Here is a 22,562-nt window from a genome sequence, read left to right on the forward strand (position 1 = left end):
TTCAATACTTAATGCAACTATTTGTCCTTGTGCACCACCACTTCGCCCTTTTTCCACTCATCTTGGGCAATGTTAAGGAATAAGAACTTTATTTTGTTATAATTTAGATCATTAGGGCCGAAACAGTGTGCAATTAATATGGTTTACTGTTCTGAAACACTAGCACGCAGGTCTTAACTCGAATACACTGCCAGGATTTAATACTGGTATTCTACAACGACTGGACTCAAACTTTTGCCCCCTACTGTACCTACATCTTATGCATTAAATATGTTTTCCGTTGAAAATTGAACTCAGTATTTACATCGAAATATTTCAGCTCAATTATTCAATAAATAGATAATTTTGTTTCCATTTTAAACTTATCGACCCTTTAAACGCCTTTCGAACAACTGGCCCCTGGAAATTTGACACGGCATCCTAATTTTGTCCTGTGAAATTTGCATATATATTTCGGAGCCATTTTAATTGTTTGAAGAGTCAAAACAGTTTAGAAATACCTAATGAATAATTCCGCCACTAAACGTGGAAACGAAGCTATTGGGTAAAAAAGAATCGGTGAAGTCTAATACGAGTGCACTGGTTGTGTCACCATCGAGGATGGTTGTAAAGATAATACTGGATTGGATTTTCTTAAGGATTGGACAATGTTTGACTCTGCAAATCAGAATATCCTCTTTGACTTCCTAGAGGGAGTTGATACACCATTTCGAAATTATTAGAAGATTGTATATTAGGGATTATACTATATTAAGTCTAAATATACAATAAAATTCTTGCATGCATCAGGGCGTGCTCACTGCTCAAACAAGGAGGAATTTCGTTTTAAACTAATCGCCATATTTGTTTACAGTTTTTAGGCAAAGCCAATCAGAATGCCTAAATTTTTAATACTTCATGTATAATGGTATATATTGTACTTTTTATCAAAATTTATGCATTTTGATTCGCTTACTGAAAATGTAAACAAACTTGCTGATTGGTCTTAAACGAAATTCCCCCTCATTGCGTGCTCATAGTTCCTTGTTTGATGTCGGACAGGGTTGCCAGATTTGTTAATATTTGAGGCCAAATTTTCATTAGTACCCTCAAGAAAAGGCAAAGAAAACAAAGGGCCATTGTGACAGAGTTTGGACTCCAAAATCCACAAATCTGGCAACCCTGGTATAGAAAAGACAGCGTAAAATGGGATTACATATATAGCTAATAAACGTCCAATGCTAAAATATCAAGTTGTAGGATTAGTACATTGCATATTCAGCCATTTTTACTTCGTTTATATTAATAGAGACCTTCAACATTGCGTTCTTTCAGGGTACCGCAAACCTCAAACTGCAGTTTGACGTCAGACGTTTCCCGTCAAGCTTAAGTTCAGACCGGAGAAATATAATAGTGTCGATATTTTTTTCGAAAAAATTAAGATAAACGGTATAGTTTTTAGCAGATAGAGTTGCTTAATTTCGAATAATTTCTTCGACAATAAAGGAGCTTGGGGCGAGAGACGTTTGACGTCATTTAAGGAACACATAACTTGATCATGCAACGTTTAGTTAGAGCGACCAAAAGCTACAAATCCTCCGGTATTTTAAACGTTTTCTTGCATACACACGCACCTGGAGATGCAATTTCATCGTTTTTCTCCTCAACGGGGGAGTCGAATATCTAACGGTTGGTCTTATTCCCATCGTTCTGCTAATTTACGTACATTCTATAGTGTAACAACTACGAGTTATTTGTTGACGCGTTTTAAAATTAATTATGCATTAAGTACCGGCTGTCTAAAACTCTTTTAGAACATTTTGCATATAATAATTAATATGGTCATACCATAGTGGTAACTTGCATGGTAACTTGCACATACCATATTATTATATTAATATATACATAAAGGTACACTGCACCGCACGAATTGGCGCCTGCGATAATATGTCAGTAGTGAATGAAGGAAGGTGACACTTCATGTCGTTTTGCATAGAATTTATTTAATATTTTAAAACTAAAATGAAATCCAATAGCGGGCTACCTGTGATGCAAGTTACATAATAACATACATAGTTACAGAGTAAATAAAAGAAACGAAAGGTTTTGATTCGGCGAAGTCATTATTATCATTATTATATACTATTATAATTATAATTATTATTATTTTTATCCTAAATAATAAATAATATTTAGGATAAAAACACAGGATAAAAACACTTCAGTAATAAATTACTGCTATCAACGTGTGTCTTCTTTCATTATAAAACAACGGTATCTTTAAAAGCATGCAGACTAAGGGAAAAACCTAATTTACATCAATACATTACTAAGGATATAATCTACGGAAACTATATATATAGATATATACTGTGAGATTTCAGTGAAAATGTGTCAATATGGACCTTGAACTCGTTTTTGGTTGTAGTTTTACCTTTCTAGAAACATTTAAGTGAACAACTTATGATTCTTACTTGGCAAATTAAAGCAATTTTATATAAAGCAAACCCCACACTTGACGTCATCATAACGAAAGTTGATAAGTTAAGTATTAATCCAGTATTGTCCAGTATACAGGATCACGAATTGACACCGATGCAGGACATATAATGGAAATTTTAGGGTGGGACAATCTAAATACGCAACGCCAAATTCAGAAAGCGTTGATGGTTTAAAAGTCTACACACGGTCTCACTCCTGAATATCTACATTCCAAATTTATAAATCGTAACGATGTAACTAACTATTCACTCAGAGACTCTGTGAACAAGCTTGCTGTTCCATTACCCCGCTCCAATTATCTAAAAACAGCTTTAGTTATAGTATTGCGGTCTTGTGGAACAGCCTACCTAGTTATAATCTCGTAGCGGTAGCGGGAGCATAATCTCGTAGCGGTAGCGGGAGCATAATCTCGTAGCGGTAGCGGGAGCCGTAGTCAAATCTAAAGCTCTCTAATATCAGACATGCAGGCAGAATCCCTAAATGAATTTCAAAGATTGTTGAAATGTTATATTCGGTAAACACGGCATTCATGGAAAACAGGTTCATTTGTATTTGTGTATTATATATTTTAGTGTGTATATATATATTTATAGTTTAATGCATGTAGCTACAATTTGTAACCCTGATGAATCCACCGTGGATAAATAAAGTTCAGTTCAGTTCATCTAACAGTAATAGCTACGAATTATAAAATATCATCTCTTTTTGTTTGAAACATTATGTTACAAACACGTTTAACCTTTAGCACGTTTAACCTATTACTTTTTATAAAATGACTATTGACTATCCCTTTTAGGCTATCGTTTTTATAAACTAATTAAACTGACTAATCGACTATCGCTGAAGTTGGAACTACATCTTAGGGAAGGACGTCTTTCCTACAACAGCTTCAAACATAACTCGAGCTTGCCCCATGTTGCTCAAGATCTTTCTGGTCACTGATATATTATTTTTAAGCTGGTGCACTCCCTGTGTATTTATTGGTGGTATCCGTCGTTAAACATCTATATTGGATTCGGATCTTGTTGAGTATTAGACAAATGTTGCATATTATAACATCCTGTTTGATATGCTGGAGGAAGGTTGTGCGCCAACTCAGAACTATAATATGATGATCTCTAGAAATGTTTTAAAAATATATTGTGATCTAAACGTGAATGATACCATATTATGAATATATGCTATATGAAAACAATATTATATATTACGTGCACATGCACAGTTCAGTGTTTGATGTTTTAGAAAGATATAACGTAAATTGAATCAGCTGAATTATAACCATGCATTAATCGATTTAGCTGTACACTTCCAAACAGCAAATTGAAGGATATGTTGATATACAGCTGTTAAACATTTCAAAACAACTCCCTATTTCCTCCATTCGTATTCATATATTAATCATTGTACTTTATCGCGTCTTCTATGAAATCTAACGTCATAGTAGAAGTTAATACGGAAGACAGGCCCCTGCGCGCTATAAGCATTTGCCTCCAGGAGAGTGTTTAACCACAGGTTTATAAACGATGACCAGTTTCACAAGTCAAAATGACGATGATATAAAGGTCACTGACATGATATATAGGATCATCTAAACAATATAATTCTTACCGGAGCGACAAATAAGAACCAGTCACTAAACAATATCAGCGCCACAAATGAACACAATACAAAAACAATATCTGCCGCAAATACCATGATGTAATACCAGGGAGCTGCCTCCTTAAATTTTAAACAATCTGCCTTCAATTCGTGTAGCCTTTTTTCGTTATATTGTCTTTCCAACCATTCCTTGCACAAAAAACCGTCACGGCTATGGTAATGTACGGCTGACGCTTTTGCCGATTCCTCCATAATGACACCCAGTGTTAATACCATCGTAATGAGAACAGCACATACACTGACGTATTTCTAGGAAAGTATTTAAAATTGATGGAAGTTTATTGATGTCTCATCAAGGTTGAATATACCTTTGATATTCGAGTATACCATATTCCGGTATATTCAACCATGGTCGAGGAGTATACTCAACTGTATACTTGACCATGCATATGGTCGAATATAGCGGAATATGGTCGAATATAGCGGAATATGGTCGAATATAGCGGAATATGGTCGAATATAGCGGAATATGGTCGAATATAGCGGAATATGGTCGAATATAGCGGAATATGGTCCAATATAGCGGAATATGGTCGAATATAGCGGAATATGGTATACTCGACCATGGTCGAATGGTATGACCGAAGTAGGTACAGAAATAGGGTATACTCGACCATGGTCGAATATACTGGAATATGGTATACTCGACCATTATCAAATTTTTAAGGTTAGAGACTGTTGTGAGTGTTTTGTTCACAAATAAACACACGCGTTGACCATACAATGAACGAGGAATTTCAATATTGCACGACGCCGAGTGCAATATTGACATTTTAAGTTCATTGTATGGTCAGCAAGTGCGTTTATTTGTAAACAAAACACGAACATAAAATCTCTAACACTTTTAATATACAATCTGAGTTCATTGATTGCTGCATTGAAAATCCTAGCTTCGCTGCAGGCTGTCATTTTTTAATAAACCATGATTTTCATGGGTTGCCATGATCTGTCGTCAAGGCAAACCACGTGATTGATTTTGACCAATCGCGTGAGTAGATTTAGGCCAATGCACGAAATATGCTATACTCGACCATAGCAGAATATACCCGAAGATGGTATACGCCAATTTTGTATTCAAATTTTTGTGTTTGTGAAATTTTGTCTAATGCAATAACACGAGTCGCATCAGTCTAATTGAATTCGGTTTTCGCATAATATCGAGAATTATCAAGCAGAGGTTTGCGTTATTCGCCGAAGCGAAGCTGAGTAACACACTGAATAACACACTCAATCTCATCCAATAGTTGTTAAATAATGCCATTTCTTTCCGTGAATATTACACGAAGCTATACTAATCGATATATCAGCTATACCATATTCATGTTAAAATAAGCGCAAAAACAAATCTTTATCAAAAGAAATCAGTCGAATAAGACGAATATATGAATACTTCCCCCCACCCACCCACCCACTTTACTGAAAATAGAACTAAAACACATCTCTCGACGTTTCGACCTAAGTATATAACTCTATAGGTATGACTGTGAGGGACAGTTATCTATCTCTACATTATGTATTTGTATACATGCCATCAACTGTTTTTGTTACAATAATCATCTTACCAAGACCTGGTGTCTACAGACAACAGCGAGGACTAAAATACTCCCTGTAAGGATGGTCTGAAAGAAAACATGAAAAATATTAAACACGAAGAATATGGTTTGTATTAATGAATTATGTAGTACTTGTGATTATTTTGTTGAGTCCAAAACCAAAGTTGGAAACACTCTATTTCTAAATTATGATTTGAAAAATGAAATTTGCATAGTGGGACTAAAGGTTATTCTCCATTACCGTCCGCTTCACCGGCTTTTAAAAATCTGCCCATGCGACCGTGACGGTCCTGAAGAACCACAAAGCGCGCTTCGCCGGCGCGCAATGGAGAATCGGCCCACTTGCACCAACCGGTGAACTCAAATAAGACTGGAACGCTCACTCTCTGACTTTCCCAAGATGGCGAATCATGAAGCCTTTTTTGTAGGTATGATCCAGGCCCCGGCGCGAAAATTTCAAGGAAAAATAAGAGTTGCCGCCATTTTACCTACGAAATATCCGCGTGGAGGCCTGGATCACACCTACAAGAAAGGCTTCATGACCGCCATCTTGGCTTCAAACTTCCGAGAGAGTGAGCGTTCCAGTCTTATTTGAGTTCACTGGCACATACAGTCATTGCGGCCGATTTAGCGCATGCTCGATGATTCGAAACTGGTCACTAATGCCGGCCGTTGCGGCTAATTTTTTGTACGTTTGACAGTAGAACTGTAGTCTACTTACAAGGCGGTCGTCAACGCGCAAGCCGTGCGTGCGATTTCGGCGTGTACATGCGTGCAGGTGGAGGCCGACGATGTAGTGATGATGTAGTGATGCTGGCTAGCCTGGCTACACTGTTTTACTCGCTGCCAGATTACCGTAAAAAGCTAAACTAATTGGAAGCGTAAAATTCCAAATTTCCGTGTTTGTTTCGTATTTTGAAATGTTGCTTAATTGTGCCAAAAATATGCGCAGAATAAACTTTACAATAAAATTAAAAAAGGCAATAAAATAGGGTTAAAATGAAAATAGATCATGTATATTAAGGCAAATAAAATTCATAGACAGCGGAAGATCGTTAGACGGAGGGGTATCATATTGTATATATTTTTGTTAGCAGCCGGTAAAAGCAATCAAATTCAAAAGGAACTAATATTGCTGAACTTGAATACATGAATACACCCCCTCGACGATCTTCCGCCGTCAATGTTTATTGACCGAAATATCACGCATTTTGACTAATAAAATCTATGCTATAGTGATACAAATCAACTCATTCATTAACCCTCGGCAAGGCTGTTCGTCACTGCTTCCAAACGTCGTTTACATTTGCCTGCAATCATAATTTTTGAAATACAATCTACCCGAGAAATGTTTCAGATGCGTGCATGAGCCTTGTCGAAGTGTCGTTTCTCTCCTAATTTACAATTTACAAATTGCTTGTACGATTGTACGTGTTTATTAGGACTGAAGAAAGAAGATTCGCAAAAGAAAATCCGGACATTCAGTATAAAACGTTTGTGTATACATATATCATATTGCGTTTTCTTTGTTTAATGATCTGACCGAGTTACAACGAGTTACGACAAAATACAGCTGCGATTTCTAGCATAAAAACCAGTTTTAGCTCTTGCATGCTAAAAATGACTTACCGGTATTCCAGCCCAGTATTGGCAGGTGATATGACCGACATCGTATACATGCGTTAGTTTATTCCACAGAAGATCTCTTACGACAATACCAGATGCTAATATAAAAATTCCCGAACAAAACACTATCGTGCCTACTATGCCGATCAACAAATGAAATCTCGATCGAAGGTTACTATTACTCCTCATATTAATTAATAATTCGCACCCGTAAGGTTCTTTAAGTATATTAAGTGCTTACAATATACATCAGGCGATCAGATCATCACATTTGATCTTTAAGATTGAAGTGAAATCACGCATTAGACCGCGTCAAAGTCGGGATTGACGCTATGAGTTTGTTAGTGTCGAGGTCAGTGAACTCAAATAAGACTGGACTGGAACGCTACCCTCTGACTTTCCCTCATTAATGAGTGAAGCCAAGATGGCGGAACATGAAGTAAAGTCCAATCTCGTTCCCCGAGCCCGCGATTCCTCTGGCGAGAAAACAAAGGCTCTGGGATAATCGAAATCAGAAATGTTTCTAATTGGTCGTTCACACCGTTTCAATTTTGAAATACAAAAAACCGTTATAAACTTCTGGAAGCCAGGATTTCTGGCTTCCGGTTTGGATTATCCCAGAGCCTTTGTTTTCTCACCAGAGGAATCTCTGGCTCGGGGAACGAGATTGCATGAAGCCTTTCTTGTAGGTATGATCCAGGCCTCTGGATCTCTTATAGCGCGGTTGCCGGCATCCTGGATTTTTTAAGATTTCACATGAGAGAATTTCATAAGATTTTTCAGTTATAACACTGGCCTGCCCTATATTGTAGTTTAAAAAATATTAACTACAGTTGTCTATGTAGACAAGTGCGCTGTATAGACAGTCTTCATGTTACTTCGGGAAGAAAGGCTTTTGTTCACCCTAACATTTCAATTTCTTTGGAAACTTTAATAGACGTCATTTCGTTAATAAGTTATGCATGGCTAGGATATACACTGGCGGTCAAAAAGAACTGCTCAAATGTTGCTATTATCGTATGTGACAGGAATCATTACCATCTATCTTTTATTGCGCATTAACGATCAAAAAGAACTGTTTAAATACCAATTCATAAAAAGGAAGCGAACATAGGAGAGAGCTTTATAGGCATTTTGGATAATTCTCTTATTCCAAGCAATATTTCAATAATGTAATGCAACCTACCAGACTTCCAAGATATAGTCAAACAATGGTTTCAGGAAGAGGGCGTGACAGAAATGGATTGACCTGCACAGTAAAAAGACCTTCACCCTATTGAAAATCTATGGGACAATGTCAAGGGGATAGTGCAAGAAAGGAATTAATTCATAAAGCGTCCATGATTTATGGGTTGCTGTAAAGACTGTCCATAGGATGAATTTCTTTTGACCGTTAAGATTACCACCTTAACAGAAAGTATGCCACGCCGGTGTAAGGCTGTCATCATTTATAAGGCCAAAGGAGGGTCAACAAAGTATTAATATTTCATATAGCTTAGCATGTAATCTAGTCTATATTTACTCGTATATATTGTTAGAGGGACAGTTACGTTAATTTGAGAGCATTTTAACTTGTTTTGAGCAGTTTTTTTTGACCGCCAGTGTATATATGTACAGGTATTATAAATCTTTTCGTAATCGTTACATAGTTACATAGGAAATTATTAAAATTATATTCAAAGATTATAAAACCTTTCAAATATTTCAACCGACTTCTTATCTACATCCTACGTGCCATTGGGTAACAAAAATTTGTTAATGTTTAATACGAGTGCACTGGTTGTGTCACCATCGCGAATGGTTGTATAGATAAAACTGGATTCGAATCTTCTTATTAGGTATTGGACCATGTTTGTCTCTGAAAATCAGAATATCCTCTTTGACTTTCTGGAGGGAGTTGATACGCCATTTCGAGATTATTATGCGGTGTTCTCTACAAATATTTTAATAAAAAGTGTGATTTAAAAAGGGATGAAATACATCTGCTGTACGAGTCTAAGTACGCAATATAATTCTTGCATGCATTCGTACTCATGCATATAGTTCATAGTTTAATGTTTCCGGAAAAACATCGTAAGATTGAATTAGCTGTAGCTATATAATAAGCGTACAATACTAAAATAGCAAGGTAAAGGATAAGTGGATACAATGTTAAAAGAATTAGAGGTTTCTCTAAAAACATCATATCTCAAAAACAAAGGTCATGCATGATCACTGACCTGTCAAGGATCATCTAAAAAATATAACAACATCTTACCGGAGCGACAAATAAGACCCAGTCAATAAACAATATCAGCGCCACAAGTGAACACAATACAAAAGTAATATCTGCTGCAAATACCATGATGTAATACCAGGGAGCTGCCAGCTTAAGATTTAGACAATCTTTTTTGCGTTTGTGGAGCGATTCTTTGTCCATGTTAGAATCCTCCAGATCTCCGCAGATAAAACTGTCTTTACGGGAATGGTAATTAACGCTAGAAGCATGTACCGATTCCTCCATAATGACTCCCATTGTTAGTACCATCGTAATTAGAACAGCACATAGACTGATGTATTTCTAGAAAAGTGTTTGAAATATACGAAGGTTTTATAGTTAAACCCATAAAACCTAGGTCTGTGTCTGTGTTGTAGCTACATAGCTGTAAAGTCACAGGCGTACGGGCCAAAAGTTTAGGGGGAGAGGGTAGTGCAGCTTAATTCCAGCTCGAGTTATTGAATTGCACTTGATGTAAACGATTTCAGTTATATGGCTGGGAGACCGTTTATCGGGAGTCTAAAAAAATTTAGTTTCCCATTACGTACGTATTTCTTCTTAGTCTTTGGCGTATTTATTATTATTATTATAATATAATGCAACCATGCAGAGTCTTACCAAGAACTGGCGACTATTGAAGACAACAGCGAGGACTAATATACTCCCTGTAAGGATAGTCTGAAACAAAAGAAAAATGATTATATAAACAAGTGGGAGAAACGTCGATTGAAACGTGATAGTTTATTAAAATATGTTTATCAGTGAACGACTGCTGTTGGTAATTCTAAAAGTAATGTTTTTGCTATAAACGAAATAACGAGTCAAACTAAATAATTCCAAGTTAACTGATAGTGAAATAGGTATTTCAGGATATGGCTAATTCGTAGAGATCGCAATAAATTTGGCAGTGGAGTAGTTGTCTTCATCCGAGTAATAAGTACACTTCTTCTATGAAAGAAAGGATTTAAACCATCTTTAAAGAAGATCTTAAAATAATTTGTACTGAGAATTGAGATCTGCAAACCACAAAGTAGACCATTTCACATTAGTGCATGGTATAGATTGCCCAAATCTGAGAATGATGAAATTATTTCATTTCTTTGAGATATTTCTTAGTAAATGCAGTTCAAAAGACAAGCAGGTGATTATCATAGGTGACATGCTTATAGTGCCTATAAAGGTGCATGACCAGCCTGACAATATTTCTGATTGTGCATGGTTATTATTGATCTGAGAACTCAGATCATAGTTTAATTTATGTGGTAAAATATTCCAAAATATAAGCAAACCTCCCTGGAAAGTTCGAAATTTTAAACGATTTAATGGTAGTGATTTTATTGTTCTTGACCTGCCATACAGAGTGTCTAAAAAGTACAACTTCTGGTATGTATGCTGATGACACTCAGATATACTCCTCTTCCTCAAGTCTCCCAGAACTAATAACAAAATTTAATCTCCGTTCTTTGGGAGTAGAATGAAATGAAAGAATGAGCTGGGAGAAACTATATATAGACTCCTTATGTAGCCATAATTGGCTTGTTCCCATATTACGATTATTGCTCTCCTTAATGGGACAATTGTGCATAGAACTGATAGAAGTATGCAAAATTACAAATATAACAGGGAAAATTACGATGTTAAGTCGTCAGATTTTCTCCACGCTATGTCGTGGATGAGTCTAAATGACAGAAATAAAATGAATAAATGTGTCTTGATGTTTAAAATACTAAACAAAATATATTCCGGTCCCTAATTTAAAAAGAATGTTAACATATATAATCTTAGAAATGTTGGCATTAACCTTTCACTTCCAAATACTGGGTATCTGAAAAGAGTTTTGACTACAGTGGAGCTGTCAAGCAAAGTTAAAATGAAAATGTTCCTTTTACACAGCAAGAAAAGGTTTAAGAACGCGTAAAAGCAAATCGTTGCTTGATCATTAGTTCATTACATTTATTATTATTTCGAATTCCTTTTGCGCTGTCTTGTCGCACAGCATGGTGCGAACAGACAACGTTTAGGGGCTGTTTATATGGAAGCCGTCCGCCCGGCTAGCGAGATCTCACCACGAATATATTTCTTAATAAAAACTTCTGTGCGTTTATATGAAACGGCGGGCTGGAGAGATCCCGTCCGAGATCTCGCTTATGAGTTTGTAGGTGTACAAATTTGACTGAAGATTCATCCAAGTGAATCTGCAGACAACAACAAACATTCGTATGTTCAATACATATTGTATTACATATTTCGTGCATGGCAGACCAACGAATTATGACTCGTAGATTACAACAAAATATATCGAATCATTGCACTTTGACGAGCAGCCTTAACATTTGCATGGCAAACACGACTTACCGGTATTCCAGCCCAATATTGGCAAGTGTTACCCCCATAACCATAAAATGTCTCCATATCATCGAGAAGATCCCTTACCACGATTCCTGACGCTAGTATAAAAACTCCCGAACAAAAGACTAACGTGCCCGTTAGGCCGATCACCAAATGAAATTTTGAGCGAAGGTTACTCGTCATATTTATTAATGTTTTCCTGCAAGTGTATTCAATGAAACATCCCGTGATGGCGTGGTCACAGCAAAATCACTGAATCACTGAATAAAAATTGAATAAATCAGTAGACCACGACAGGGTTGAAATAAAATACTTGACACTGAACGGCGGAAACGGAAACTATACGAAGCCAAAGGATAAAGTGAAATAAGAGAATTATGAGTGTGCGTTCTTAAAACGAAGTTCTTTCGATTTATTCACATGGCTTTTTCAAATTTGAAAAGAATTTAGAATTTTACGTGTGTGTACGTGCGTGATGAAAAACACGTGGAAAGCAGCCCTTATACCCCGTTTACACGACAAGAATGTTTAGCACAGTACTCCTTGTCGGGATAAGCTTAAAAACACTCTCATACATCTTGTGAGTGACTGAAATTACATCTTATGCATTAAATATGTTTTTCCGTTGAAAATTAAACTATTTACATCGAAATATTTCAGCTCAGTTATTCAACCAATAAATAGATAATTTTGTTTCCATTTTGAACTTATCCACCGTTTAAGCAGGTAAACGCCTTTCAAACAACCGTGAACCGGCCCCTGTAAATTTGACACGGCATCCTAATTTTCGTTCTCTGAAATTTGCATATTCCGGAGGCATTTTAATTGTTTGAAGAGTCGGAACAGAAGAGTCGAAACATGAATAATTTCGCCACCAAACGTGCATACCTAATTTTAGTGTGCAGTGTGATAACCAATTTGTGCAGTGATAAAAGTAGAATGTGCAATGATAAAATGAGAAATGTGCAGTGAAAATGGTATTTTCTCAACAGAACTCACTCTGCTGAGGTGGATTCATAAGTAATTGTCCCCCAAAATGCTGGAAATCAAGTCACAGGGACTCAAAAATACGGAAAATTTTCTACAAGAGGTCCTGCAGACCCCATACAATTTCCCTATCTTCAAATCACCAATTTCCAGTTAGGACCATTTTTATCATGTCCCCTCTCTCCACTATACCATTGTGATGATATGTGCAGTGATAAAAAATTCTTAAAATTAGCTATGCAAACGTGGAAACTAAGCCATTGGTTAAAAAAGAATCGGCGAAGTCTAATACGAGTGCACTGGTTGTGTCACCATCGAGGATGGTTGTAAAGATAATACTTGATTGGATTTTCTTAAGGATCGGACAATGTTTGACTCTGCAAATCAGAATATCCTCTTTGACTTCCTGGAGAGAGTTGATACACCATTTCGAAATTATTATGCGGTGTTCTCTACAAATATTTAAAAAAAAAGTGTGATTTAATTAAGGGTTAAGGGCATAAAGTCTCTAACACTTTTAATGTACAATCTGAGTTCTTTGATTGCTGCAATGAAGATCCAAGCTTCGCTGCAGGCTGTCATTTTTGAATAAACTACGAAACCACGATTTTCACAGGTTATTGCGAATAAACTATAATTCTCATGATCTGTTGCCAGGCAACAAGAAACCACGTGGTTGATTTTGACCAATCGCATGAGTAGATTTAGGCCAATGCACGAAGATTGTATATTAGAGATAATACCATGTCATGTACATATGCTGTATGAGTCTAGATACGCAATATAATTCTTGCATGTATCAGGGCGTGCTCACTGCTCAAACAAGGCGGAATTTCGTTTTAAACTAATCGCCATATTTGTTTACAGTTTTTAGGCAAAGCCAATCAGAATGTCTAAATTTTTAATACTTCATGTAAAATGGTATATATTGTACTTTTTATCCAAATTTATGCATTCTGATTCGGTTACTGAAAATGTAAACAAACTTGCTGATTGGTCTAAAACGAAATTCCCCCTCATTGGGTGCTCATATATAGTTCATTGTTTGATGTCGGACAGGGTTGCCAGATTAGTGAATATTTGAGTCCAAATTTCATTAATACTCTCAAGAAGACAAAGAAAACGAAAGGCCATTGTGTCAGAGTTTGGACTCAGAAATTCATAAATCTGGCAACCCTGGTATAGAAAAGACAGCGTAAAATGGGATTACATATACAGCTAATAAACGTCCAATGCTAAAATATCAAGTTGTAGTAGGATTAGTCTAGTACATTGCATATTCAGCCATTTTAACTTCGTTGATATTATAAAGTACAGACCGGAGGAATATAATAGTGTCGATATTTTTTCGAAAAAATTAAAAAAAATGGTATAGTTTTTAGCAGATAAAGTTACTTATTTTTGAATAATTTCTTCGACAATAAAGGAGCTTGGGGCGAGAGATGTGTGACGTCATTTAAGCAACACATAACTTGATCATGCAACGTTTAGTTAGAGCGACCAAAAGCTACAAATCCTCCGGTATTTTAAACGTTTTCTTGCATACACGCACTACAGTGCTTATTAAAAATTGGTTGATTGATATTAAAAAAAATTGATTGATCATCTTACCAGAGCGACAAATAAGATCCAGTCAATAAACAATATCAGCGCCACAAATGAACACAATACAAAAACAATATTTGCTGCAAATAGCATGATGTAATACCAGGGAACTGCCTTCTTCAACTTTAGACAATCTTCTTCACGTTCGATCCAATCAACTCTCGGTATTTTTCGGCAGGCAAAACTATCTTCACGGCTATACTGGTATACCGTAGCAGCAAATAGCAATTCCTCCATAATGACTCCTAGTGTTAATACCATCGTAATTAGAACAGCACATAGACTGATGTATTTCTGGAAAGGTATGTAAAATGTGTAAAGGTTTATTGGTGCCTGCAAGGTGTGTAAAACCGCCCCACAAAACCTAGGTCTGTGTTTACAAATACCCGTAAGTTCATAGGATCTTACCAAAAAGCGGTGTTTATTCAAGATAACAGCGAGCGTTAATATACTTCCTGTAAGAATGGTCTAAAAGAAAAAAACACGATAAAACACGTTGTTCGAGTCTTCGAGATACTTCGATTGGGGGCAATGTCTTTGCGCATCACGCCATTTTCACGTCCTCTTTGACATTCACGTCCTCGTGCTAAACCTGCCTTATATAACTGGGGGAGGGGGGCTAGAAAGTGTTCCTTTTACACTGACTCCTACGCAGTCCCCCAGCAAATGACTTGTACGTCATTCGCTGTTTATGCTATCGAGTCGTACGCTAATGTTTATCATTATAATAAGCTATATTTCGGCAATTTAAGTTATTCTTGCTCTCTTTATAACAATTTTTATTATAGATTTACATAATAAAAAAAATCTTAATAAAAGTTCACAACATTTAATGGGCCGCATATTGTTAAACCAGGTTTCCAGTGAGTCGTCAGTAATTGTCCCAAACAGGTCGCTTTCACCGTTAAGAAATATAGTCTGGATGTAAATTTGTCTTCATTTTTCTAATTTAAATCGATCATCAGTGCATGTTGTCTACACACTGCACCCACATATTCTTGTCGTGAACATGTCAATGTGGCTGTTGTGGTAGCTGACAGTTATGACTTTCACACAATACATGCAACATGCCAACATCACAACTACGAATTCCCGTGTCAACTTTTAGCGTTATCAGCATGACGGAAATTATTACAGCGTTTAACATTTAAAACATTGACAGTTTAATTTTGATACAATATGCTCGAGTTTTGCTTGAGATACATGCATAAGTGTGATTTAACTGGTTTATAATTTACAAATATTTTTAGACTCCGTACGTTTGTACGCGTTTAAGGCATCAGTAAACATGTGACATAGCATGACTAACCGGTAATCCACCCCAATATTCACAAGCGCCATTTCGGCCAAGATGCGAAAATGTTTCCAGTCCATTCAGAAGATTTTTTACCACGATACCTGACGCTAATATAAAGAATCCCAAACAAAACACGGCCGTGCCTGTTAGGCCTATCAGCAAATGAAATTTTGAGCGAAGGATATTCGTCATATTAATTTCCACCCTGAATATTTTCCCGGTATAACAATTATTGTTGATTTCAAAAAACTTTTAACGATTTAGTTTGGTTATGGACGAAATTGTAACAAACAATGTATTGCACTCTATATTCCGTCCAGGCTATTTTACAATTCCGTACCCGGAGTTTCAATGTCGTACTCGGAGATGAAATGTCGTACCCGGAGATGAAATGTCGCACTCGCAGATGAAATGCCGTATGCGGAGATGCAATGCCGTATGCGGAGATGCAATGCCGTACCCGGAGATAAAATGCCGTCCCCGGAGATGAAATGTCGTACTCAGAGATGCAATGCCGTACCCGGAGATGAAATGTCGTACTCGGAGATGAAATGCCGTACCCGGAGATGCAATGCCGTACCCGGAGATGAAATGTCGTACCCGGAGATGAAATGTCGTACCCGGAGATGAATGTCGTACCCGGAGATGCAATGTCGTACCCGAAGATGAAATGTCGTAGATAATATAAATAGTTTCACTGACATTGAAATGCTATTTGAGGTATCCACTTACGCAAATTAGAGTGTTTCCATGACGTTTGCATCAGGGCGCTTATATAGTGGGCGGTGCAACGCGCTTACTGCGCGCTGATCGATGTGTGATGCGGAAATGGACTGGCACGAGCGTGCTTTTCGACAAAAGTCAAAAAGGAGTTCATTTTTCAACGCTGTTTGTACAATGGCTGTTTTTTCTCAATAATCGATTTTTTTTTACAGTTTTTAGATTGTTCCGACAAATTACTTACTATTTTATCTTTTGAACGCTTGTTTGGTGCATGAAGTGGTATTGTAAAGAAAATATTTTGGATAATAAGTTGTTCTTTGGTGACTTCCATGAAGGGTAATTTTTAATGCAGGATATGCGAATGTTGTCAATTAGTCCCAGGCTTGGAATTCAGGTATGTCAAAGATTATATTTATCTTCTTATATTTTAACGTTTTTATTAAAATCTGAATTGAACATATGAGGATATAGCGATTGAAAGTCGCGTATTATTGCGAGTTAAAACTTGCCTCCTTAGGCTACGATTTTCACCGTAGAGAAGTAAACAAAAGCTGCAGTTTCGTTATATAAAGATTCTGCGTCATTGAATAGAAAAAAATTGGCTCGTTTTAAAACATTGCGTTAAAGTAACTGTAAGCTGTAAGCTAAATTTGTGCTTAAGACAATTTTCAAAATATGCCTTGGCTAAAAGTATGCCGAGCGCAAGTGTTAAATAAATATAGCACCAGTCTTGACATCGTGTGATCATTCCGCCAAGAAAGCTTCCCGTTTAGATTTGTTGAGAAAACGAAAATTTGAATTGTACTCTTTTCGATATTTACTTTCAAAAGTCGGTTGCCTGCAAAACAAATTGTATTTCATCGAACGAAAAAGATGCGTATACCAAATAGAAGGTTTTTTAAATGTTTTCACGCCATGTCGCTTGCGAAAGCCAAACAACGGTTCAAACGTATCTTTGTATTATCCTTTTACTAAAAGTCCGTGGACATCAAGTTAAACCAAAAAATTAAAATGTGTGATACTTATTGTAAGAGAAGAGCGACTGAGCAACTTGCCTCTCCGTCTAAGAGGATAAAAGTTTCGCAATTTGATGAACCAGCGACCTCCCAGTCTGAGCAAAACACAACAAATGTGTCTCCGGTTTCACCTAATGGAAACGAAAGATTACAACCGTGTGCTGACTTGGGAAATGCTTTCTTAAATGCTGTTTCAACGCCCATTCAATACTGCAGGAAAATAACATTACAACCTGAGGAACTGCTTATGTATTCGTTAGTGAATGTTGCACTACCTCCTGGAACTAAATTAGGAACTTGCTCTGCAGAAAAATATGCTGGTATCTCACTGGCTGTTTACAAAGTATATGGTGTCCGTTTCACTTGCAGCAACATCAAAATGTATTTCTACAGATCGATTAACAACATAACCAAGGGTCTTGGGAAGTTTAATGGGAAGCTTAGGTGGAAATATTATTCTAATTACATTGAGACAATTGTTGCCAATCACCAACAAGATCTAATAACTCTGCTGCTTGATCCAGATGCTAACAACTGGCAAAACTTTGAGAGTTTAAAGAAAGATTTAGAGTCAGAATGCCTTTCCAGTTTAGAAGAAAGTGAAAAAACCCAAGCTTTGGCATACCGTGTCAATTTAATAATTAGTAGCATTCAAAGTAGGTTTCCAAAGTGGAAAGTCATCTCCAATGTTGATAAATTGGAAGTACACTTATATTATATGAACAATAGTATGGTTACAGTCCATTATGAAATAGTAATATTAGCAGATGGTACTTACTCCTTTGTTTCCAAAGAAAAGCACATACCGGAAACTTTAGATTTAAGTAACACAATACCTCGAACCATACAGAGTAAGAGTGAGTTGTATCTTCTCATGGAGTCGCTGGAGAAGCTTAGTATTTGTTCGGGAGTGTCAGTGGAAAATTACACAAATTTACTAAATGAGAATAATACTTTTCCTGTGTATAAGACAAGGGATGGTGAACCAGGTGCATTTGTTGAGACAATGCATAAGGATTCTGGTGTTTATGAGAAGTGTGTCCGATCTACAAAATGTAGCTTTCTAATTGAAGATGATAGATGTTGCAAAGAGTGCTTGAAGATGGAACATTATTTAAGGACAGTTAAATCCAGAAACCAAAAACCTAACCAAAACAATTATTCAAAACACACTCGGTTTGATTACATGTCCAAAGAGAACCTTATTGAGAACAGTAGAGAAATGGCAGGGAAAGTCCACAGAATGCAAATTAGGTTAAAACGCCTTGAACAGTACCAACAGGAAATGAGTACAGTGGGAAATGATACAGATTCTGATTTCAGGACATTGTTTAAGCAGCTATACAAGGGGCTTAGCAAAAATATTGAGAAGCAAGACAACAATATTTGTTATTGGGAGGATTGTTTGCATTTACAGCATGATCACAAGAAACCAGAGTTGTTAGTGAAGCATATAACTACCTGTCACATGGCAACTGTTTCAGATGAAGCTCCAATAAATAGGAAGTATCAATGTAAATGGCTTGGTTGTGACAAAACGTTTGGCAAAAAGAAGCTTCTACAATCACACATCACTGAACATACTGGTCAGGAGTCTGACACATTCTTCTTAACACTCTTGCAAGACCAAGCAAAGGCTTTGAATATGCCTTCAAGGCAAATGAGGTGGCATCCCTTGGTATTGAAATGGTGCCTCCGTATCTATTCTAAGTCCCACAGCATTTATGATGACCTCCGTGAATCTGGACTCCTAAAACTTCCAAGTGGTAGAACTCTTTCAGACTACAAAAACTTTAGTTCTTCAAAATCTGGGTGGCAAACGTCAGTGCTAAACGCTATGAGAGAAGGTTTCACAAAGCAAGGCATTTCAGAAATAGGGAAGTTTGGTGGGCTTTTTTTCGATGAAGTTAAAATCAAAGAAGGGTTGGTGTTTGACCCATCTTCTTGGGAATTGATTGGTTTTACAGACCTGTGTAGTGATGAAGGTGATACTCCAAATGGGAATACAACAACAATGTCTTCTGTACGAAAAAGCTTAGCGACGCATGTGTTACAGTTCTTCTTCAAAAGTATATTCAGTAATTTCCAATTCCCATGTGCATATTTCTTAACAAATGGAATTTCAGCTTACAACTTGAATAGAACATTTTGGCAGGGAGTAGGTTTACTTCATTCATTCGACTTTAAAGTCATTGTGTCGTGCTGCGATGGAGCCTCTGAAAACAGGGCATTTATGGAAATGAATGGCTGTAGTGATACTGTAGCTCAAGTTATCAATCCATTTTCAAAGCTTCCATTGTTTTTCTTGTCTGATCCACCTCACCTAATCAAAAAACTCCGGAACAATATTTACAAAAGTGGCGATAAGGAAAACTCCTCACGATACACCAGGTGCTTATTGCTGAATTCAAAGAATATCTTATGGGAACATATATATTCAGTTTATCTACGAGACAAACGAAGACATTTATTTTCCACAGACATTAGAAGTTCTCATGTCCATCTTGACAGCTTGAGCAAAATGCGTGTTAAACTAGCTGTTCAAGTACTTAATTCAAAGGTGCAAAAGGACATGGCTAAGTATGAAAATGAAGCAACTAAATCAACTCAGCAATTTATTTCAAACTGTGATGCATTGTGGAATGTCTTCAACGATACTAAACCATTAAGTTCATTAGAAGATACCCGAATCAAAGCTTTAGATGATGTACTAGACTTTTTTAAAAGTTGGAAAAATGAATTGGCTTCTATATATGCACTTAAATCAGAGATATCATCCCATTTCATTAGTTGGCAAACTATGTTTGATATACAGGTAAAAAAAAATCACAAAAGCGATTGTTTAAAGCCCATTTATTTCCAAATTTATATACAAAAAGTTCACATATTAAGTGAAAAACAGAAGTGGTATGGTAAATTGACCAGCAATGCAAAAGCTTACAGTTACTAAAACAGTCAATGTAAATCATGTTTGCGAACTAAAACATTAACAACTATTGGGCCTAACAAAATATATACCTTATAATTATATTTGCCTTATATATTTCCAGGTAACAATCAATGGCTTTAAAGCACTGGTTAAATTCATTGGTACACCTGAATTCAGATCCCTTCATGGAAGTCCGCCTTATATCATTCCTAAAAGAATAAGTCAAGATATAGTTGAGTCATTCTTTTCTATGCAAAGGCAAGCATGTGGTGGTACAAATAATATGACAGCGTACACTTATGGTTACAATGTCAATAGTATGATAATTCGTTCTGAAGCTAAGCGTCTGTCAAAGAAACAAACTAACACATATGATGTTGATATTGAATTCGGTGAGGAGCAGAAGGGTAATGATAGCATTCCTAAAAGAAGCAATGTTCAGGGTATTTTTTCAACCAACTTGTGGCCAGTCTATCTTTAACCATTTATTTTCTAGTGTTAGAAATAGCACATATAAAGGGCAAAAGACCTTCCCTGACACAGAATACCTATCATAAGGACAACTAAAAACGTTTTAACTACATTTTTGCAATCCAATTTTGTCCTTACTATATGCAGTTAAATGTAACTAGAGTATACAACTGGTCCCAGGCATCCAGAGTTACATTGCTCTTTGAATTCAATCTAAGTATTGTTTTTAGGAAGAATATTTTGTCTAACATTTAAAACCTTGAGGATACAAAGATGCTTTGAATGCTATGAATACATATAGTCACGGGGGGGGGGGGGATGTGTTGGTGGTGACAAAGTTAAATTAAGAGTTTGTTAGGGACACTTATTATTAGGTTTGGGGGATGTTGCAGACACTTAAATTGAGGGTGGGTTGGATATTGTTGAATGCTACATTCAGTCATGTTTGGGGGGGGGTTGTTGTTGTGGGAATGTTAAATTAAGGGTTAAATTAATTTATTGGGGACCCTTGTTAAATCAAAGGGTTTGGAGATATTGTAGATATATAAAATGAGGTGGTTGATTTTCATAATTTTACGGTATGTTGTAAATAACATGTTTTAATTTATTCCTATTGTAAAGCAATAAATCATTTTACTATATGTCATTGTATGGTTTTATTTTAATATTACAACATACCTCCTCAATATTAGCACACACCAGACCCCCTTTTACTGCTTCAAGGAGGCTTTTTATTTGTTTTTCTTTTTTTTTTCCTAACTGAGACAAAACTGTCAATGCGTAAGTTAAACACGGCGCTTCCAAATTAAATTGCGCACGGTGCCCAAGAACGGGCACTACTTCCAGAGGTAGCTAGTACTCATTATTATATTCATGATTGTTGAGGAATAAGGCGTACTTTAATATACGCAAGCTTCTGTGCCGCTTGAAATGTAAGAAGTTACATATTTCTGCTATCGTTTTTCTCTTCAATGGGGCATCGAATATCTAACGGTTGGTCTTATTCCTATCGTTCTGCTAATTTACGTACATTATATAGCGTAACAACTACGAGTTATTTGTTGACGCGTTTTAAAGTTAATTATTCATTAAGTACCGGCTGTCTAAATCCTATAGTTAAATCAGGAATACACGACTCTGGTTAGCCAAGTCTGTCCTTAACGTTAACTATAGTTACAAGTTAAGCGAGTCTTATACAACTGAAGAAATAAAACAGAAGCATCTGTGCTTGAAATGTATTAAACAAGTTACATATTTCTGCTGCCGTTTTTCTTTTCAATGGGCCTTCAAAATTTCAAACGGAATGCTTTTCTTAATATTCTTCTTGTAATTTCCATCGTTCTGCTAATCTACGTACATTTTTATAGTGCAACAACCAAGACTTATCACGCGAAATATCTTACTCAAAATGAGGAAATCATTTTCACACATTCAGAGAATGTTTCATAACTCGTTTTTACTATATTATCTTCAAGACGTTTGTTGTATTTGTATCTAAATGAATTCATACTCTTAATAATTTATATTGAGACTGGCACGTGCGCGGCACGCCGGAGTTAACGCCAGAACAGGCGTCTTGTTTGAGTATGAATCCAGTTTTTATCCAGTA

At 36.4% G+C, this 22,562-nt stretch overlaps 4 protein-coding genes across 7 annotated transcripts; 1 reads left to right on the forward strand and 3 right to left on the reverse strand.

Moving 5' to 3' along the window:
* Positions 1 to 1,474: 1,474 nt before the first annotated feature.
* LOC114521720 lies at positions 1,475 to 7,795 on the reverse strand. The gene is made up of 4 exons (XM_028542243.1): positions 7,323 to 7,795; positions 5,703 to 5,759; positions 4,090 to 4,389; positions 1,475 to 3,599 (listed from the first exon to the last, which is right to left on the reverse strand). The coding sequence occupies exons 1-4, from the start codon at positions 7,506 to 7,508 to the stop codon at positions 3,486 to 3,488; spliced, it is 657 nt and encodes a 218-aa protein (XP_028398044.1). The 5' UTR covers positions 7,509 to 7,795; the 3' UTR covers positions 1,475 to 3,485.
* Positions 7,796 to 8,854: 1,059 nt separating this feature from the next.
* LOC114521723 lies at positions 8,855 to 12,463 on the reverse strand. Its single transcript, XM_028542245.1, has 4 exons — positions 11,932 to 12,463; positions 10,195 to 10,254; positions 9,577 to 9,879; positions 8,855 to 9,252 (listed from the first exon to the last, which is right to left on the reverse strand). The coding sequence occupies exons 1-4, from the start codon at positions 12,106 to 12,108 to the stop codon at positions 9,154 to 9,156; spliced, it is 639 nt and encodes a 212-aa protein (XP_028398046.1). The 5' UTR covers positions 12,109 to 12,463; the 3' UTR covers positions 8,855 to 9,153.
* Positions 12,464 to 12,591: 128 nt separating this feature from the next.
* On the reverse strand, positions 12,592 to 16,278 carry LOC114521724. 3 transcript variants are annotated; one of them, XM_028542249.1, is made up of 4 exons: positions 15,827 to 16,278; positions 14,970 to 14,985; positions 14,524 to 14,762; positions 12,592 to 13,364 (listed from the first exon to the last, which is right to left on the reverse strand). In XM_028542249.1, exons 1-4 carry the CDS (start codon positions 16,004 to 16,006, stop codon positions 13,266 to 13,268), a joined length of 534 nt encoding a protein of 177 aa, XP_028398050.1. In that variant the 5' UTR covers positions 16,007 to 16,278; the 3' UTR covers positions 12,592 to 13,265. The 3 variants fall into 3 exon arrangements, with proteins under 3 accessions (XP_028398050.1, XP_028398047.1, XP_028398049.1); XM_028542246.1 differs by having other exon boundaries at positions 14,524 to 14,811; positions 14,926 to 14,985; XM_028542248.1 differs by lacking the exon at positions 14,970 to 14,985 and having other exon boundaries at positions 14,524 to 14,811.
* Positions 16,279 to 16,624: 346 nt separating this feature from the next.
* Positions 16,625 to 21,262, forward strand: LOC114521717. 2 transcript variants are annotated; one of them, XR_003686834.1, is made up of 2 exons: positions 16,625 to 16,931; positions 20,604 to 21,262. XR_003686834.1 is itself a non-coding variant. In XM_028542240.1 (2 exons), the coding sequence occupies exons 1-2, from the start codon at positions 17,549 to 17,551 to the stop codon at positions 20,961 to 20,963; spliced, it is 3,180 nt and encodes a 1,059-aa protein (XP_028398041.1). In that variant the 5' UTR covers positions 17,415 to 17,548; the 3' UTR covers positions 20,964 to 21,262. The 2 variants fall into 2 exon arrangements, 1 of the variants encoding a protein (XP_028398041.1); XM_028542240.1 differs by lacking the exon at positions 16,625 to 16,931 and adding an exon at positions 17,415 to 20,368.
* The last annotated feature ends 1,300 nt before the right edge of the window (positions 21,263 to 22,562 follow it).

Source organism: Dendronephthya gigantea, unplaced genomic scaffold (assembly GCF_004324835.1).
Source record: "Dendronephthya gigantea isolate DGI-Jeju-01 unplaced genomic scaffold, DenGig_1.0 000021F, whole genome shotgun sequence".
Lineage (NCBI taxonomy): Eukaryota > Metazoa > Cnidaria > Anthozoa > Malacalcyonacea > Nephtheidae > Dendronephthya > Dendronephthya gigantea.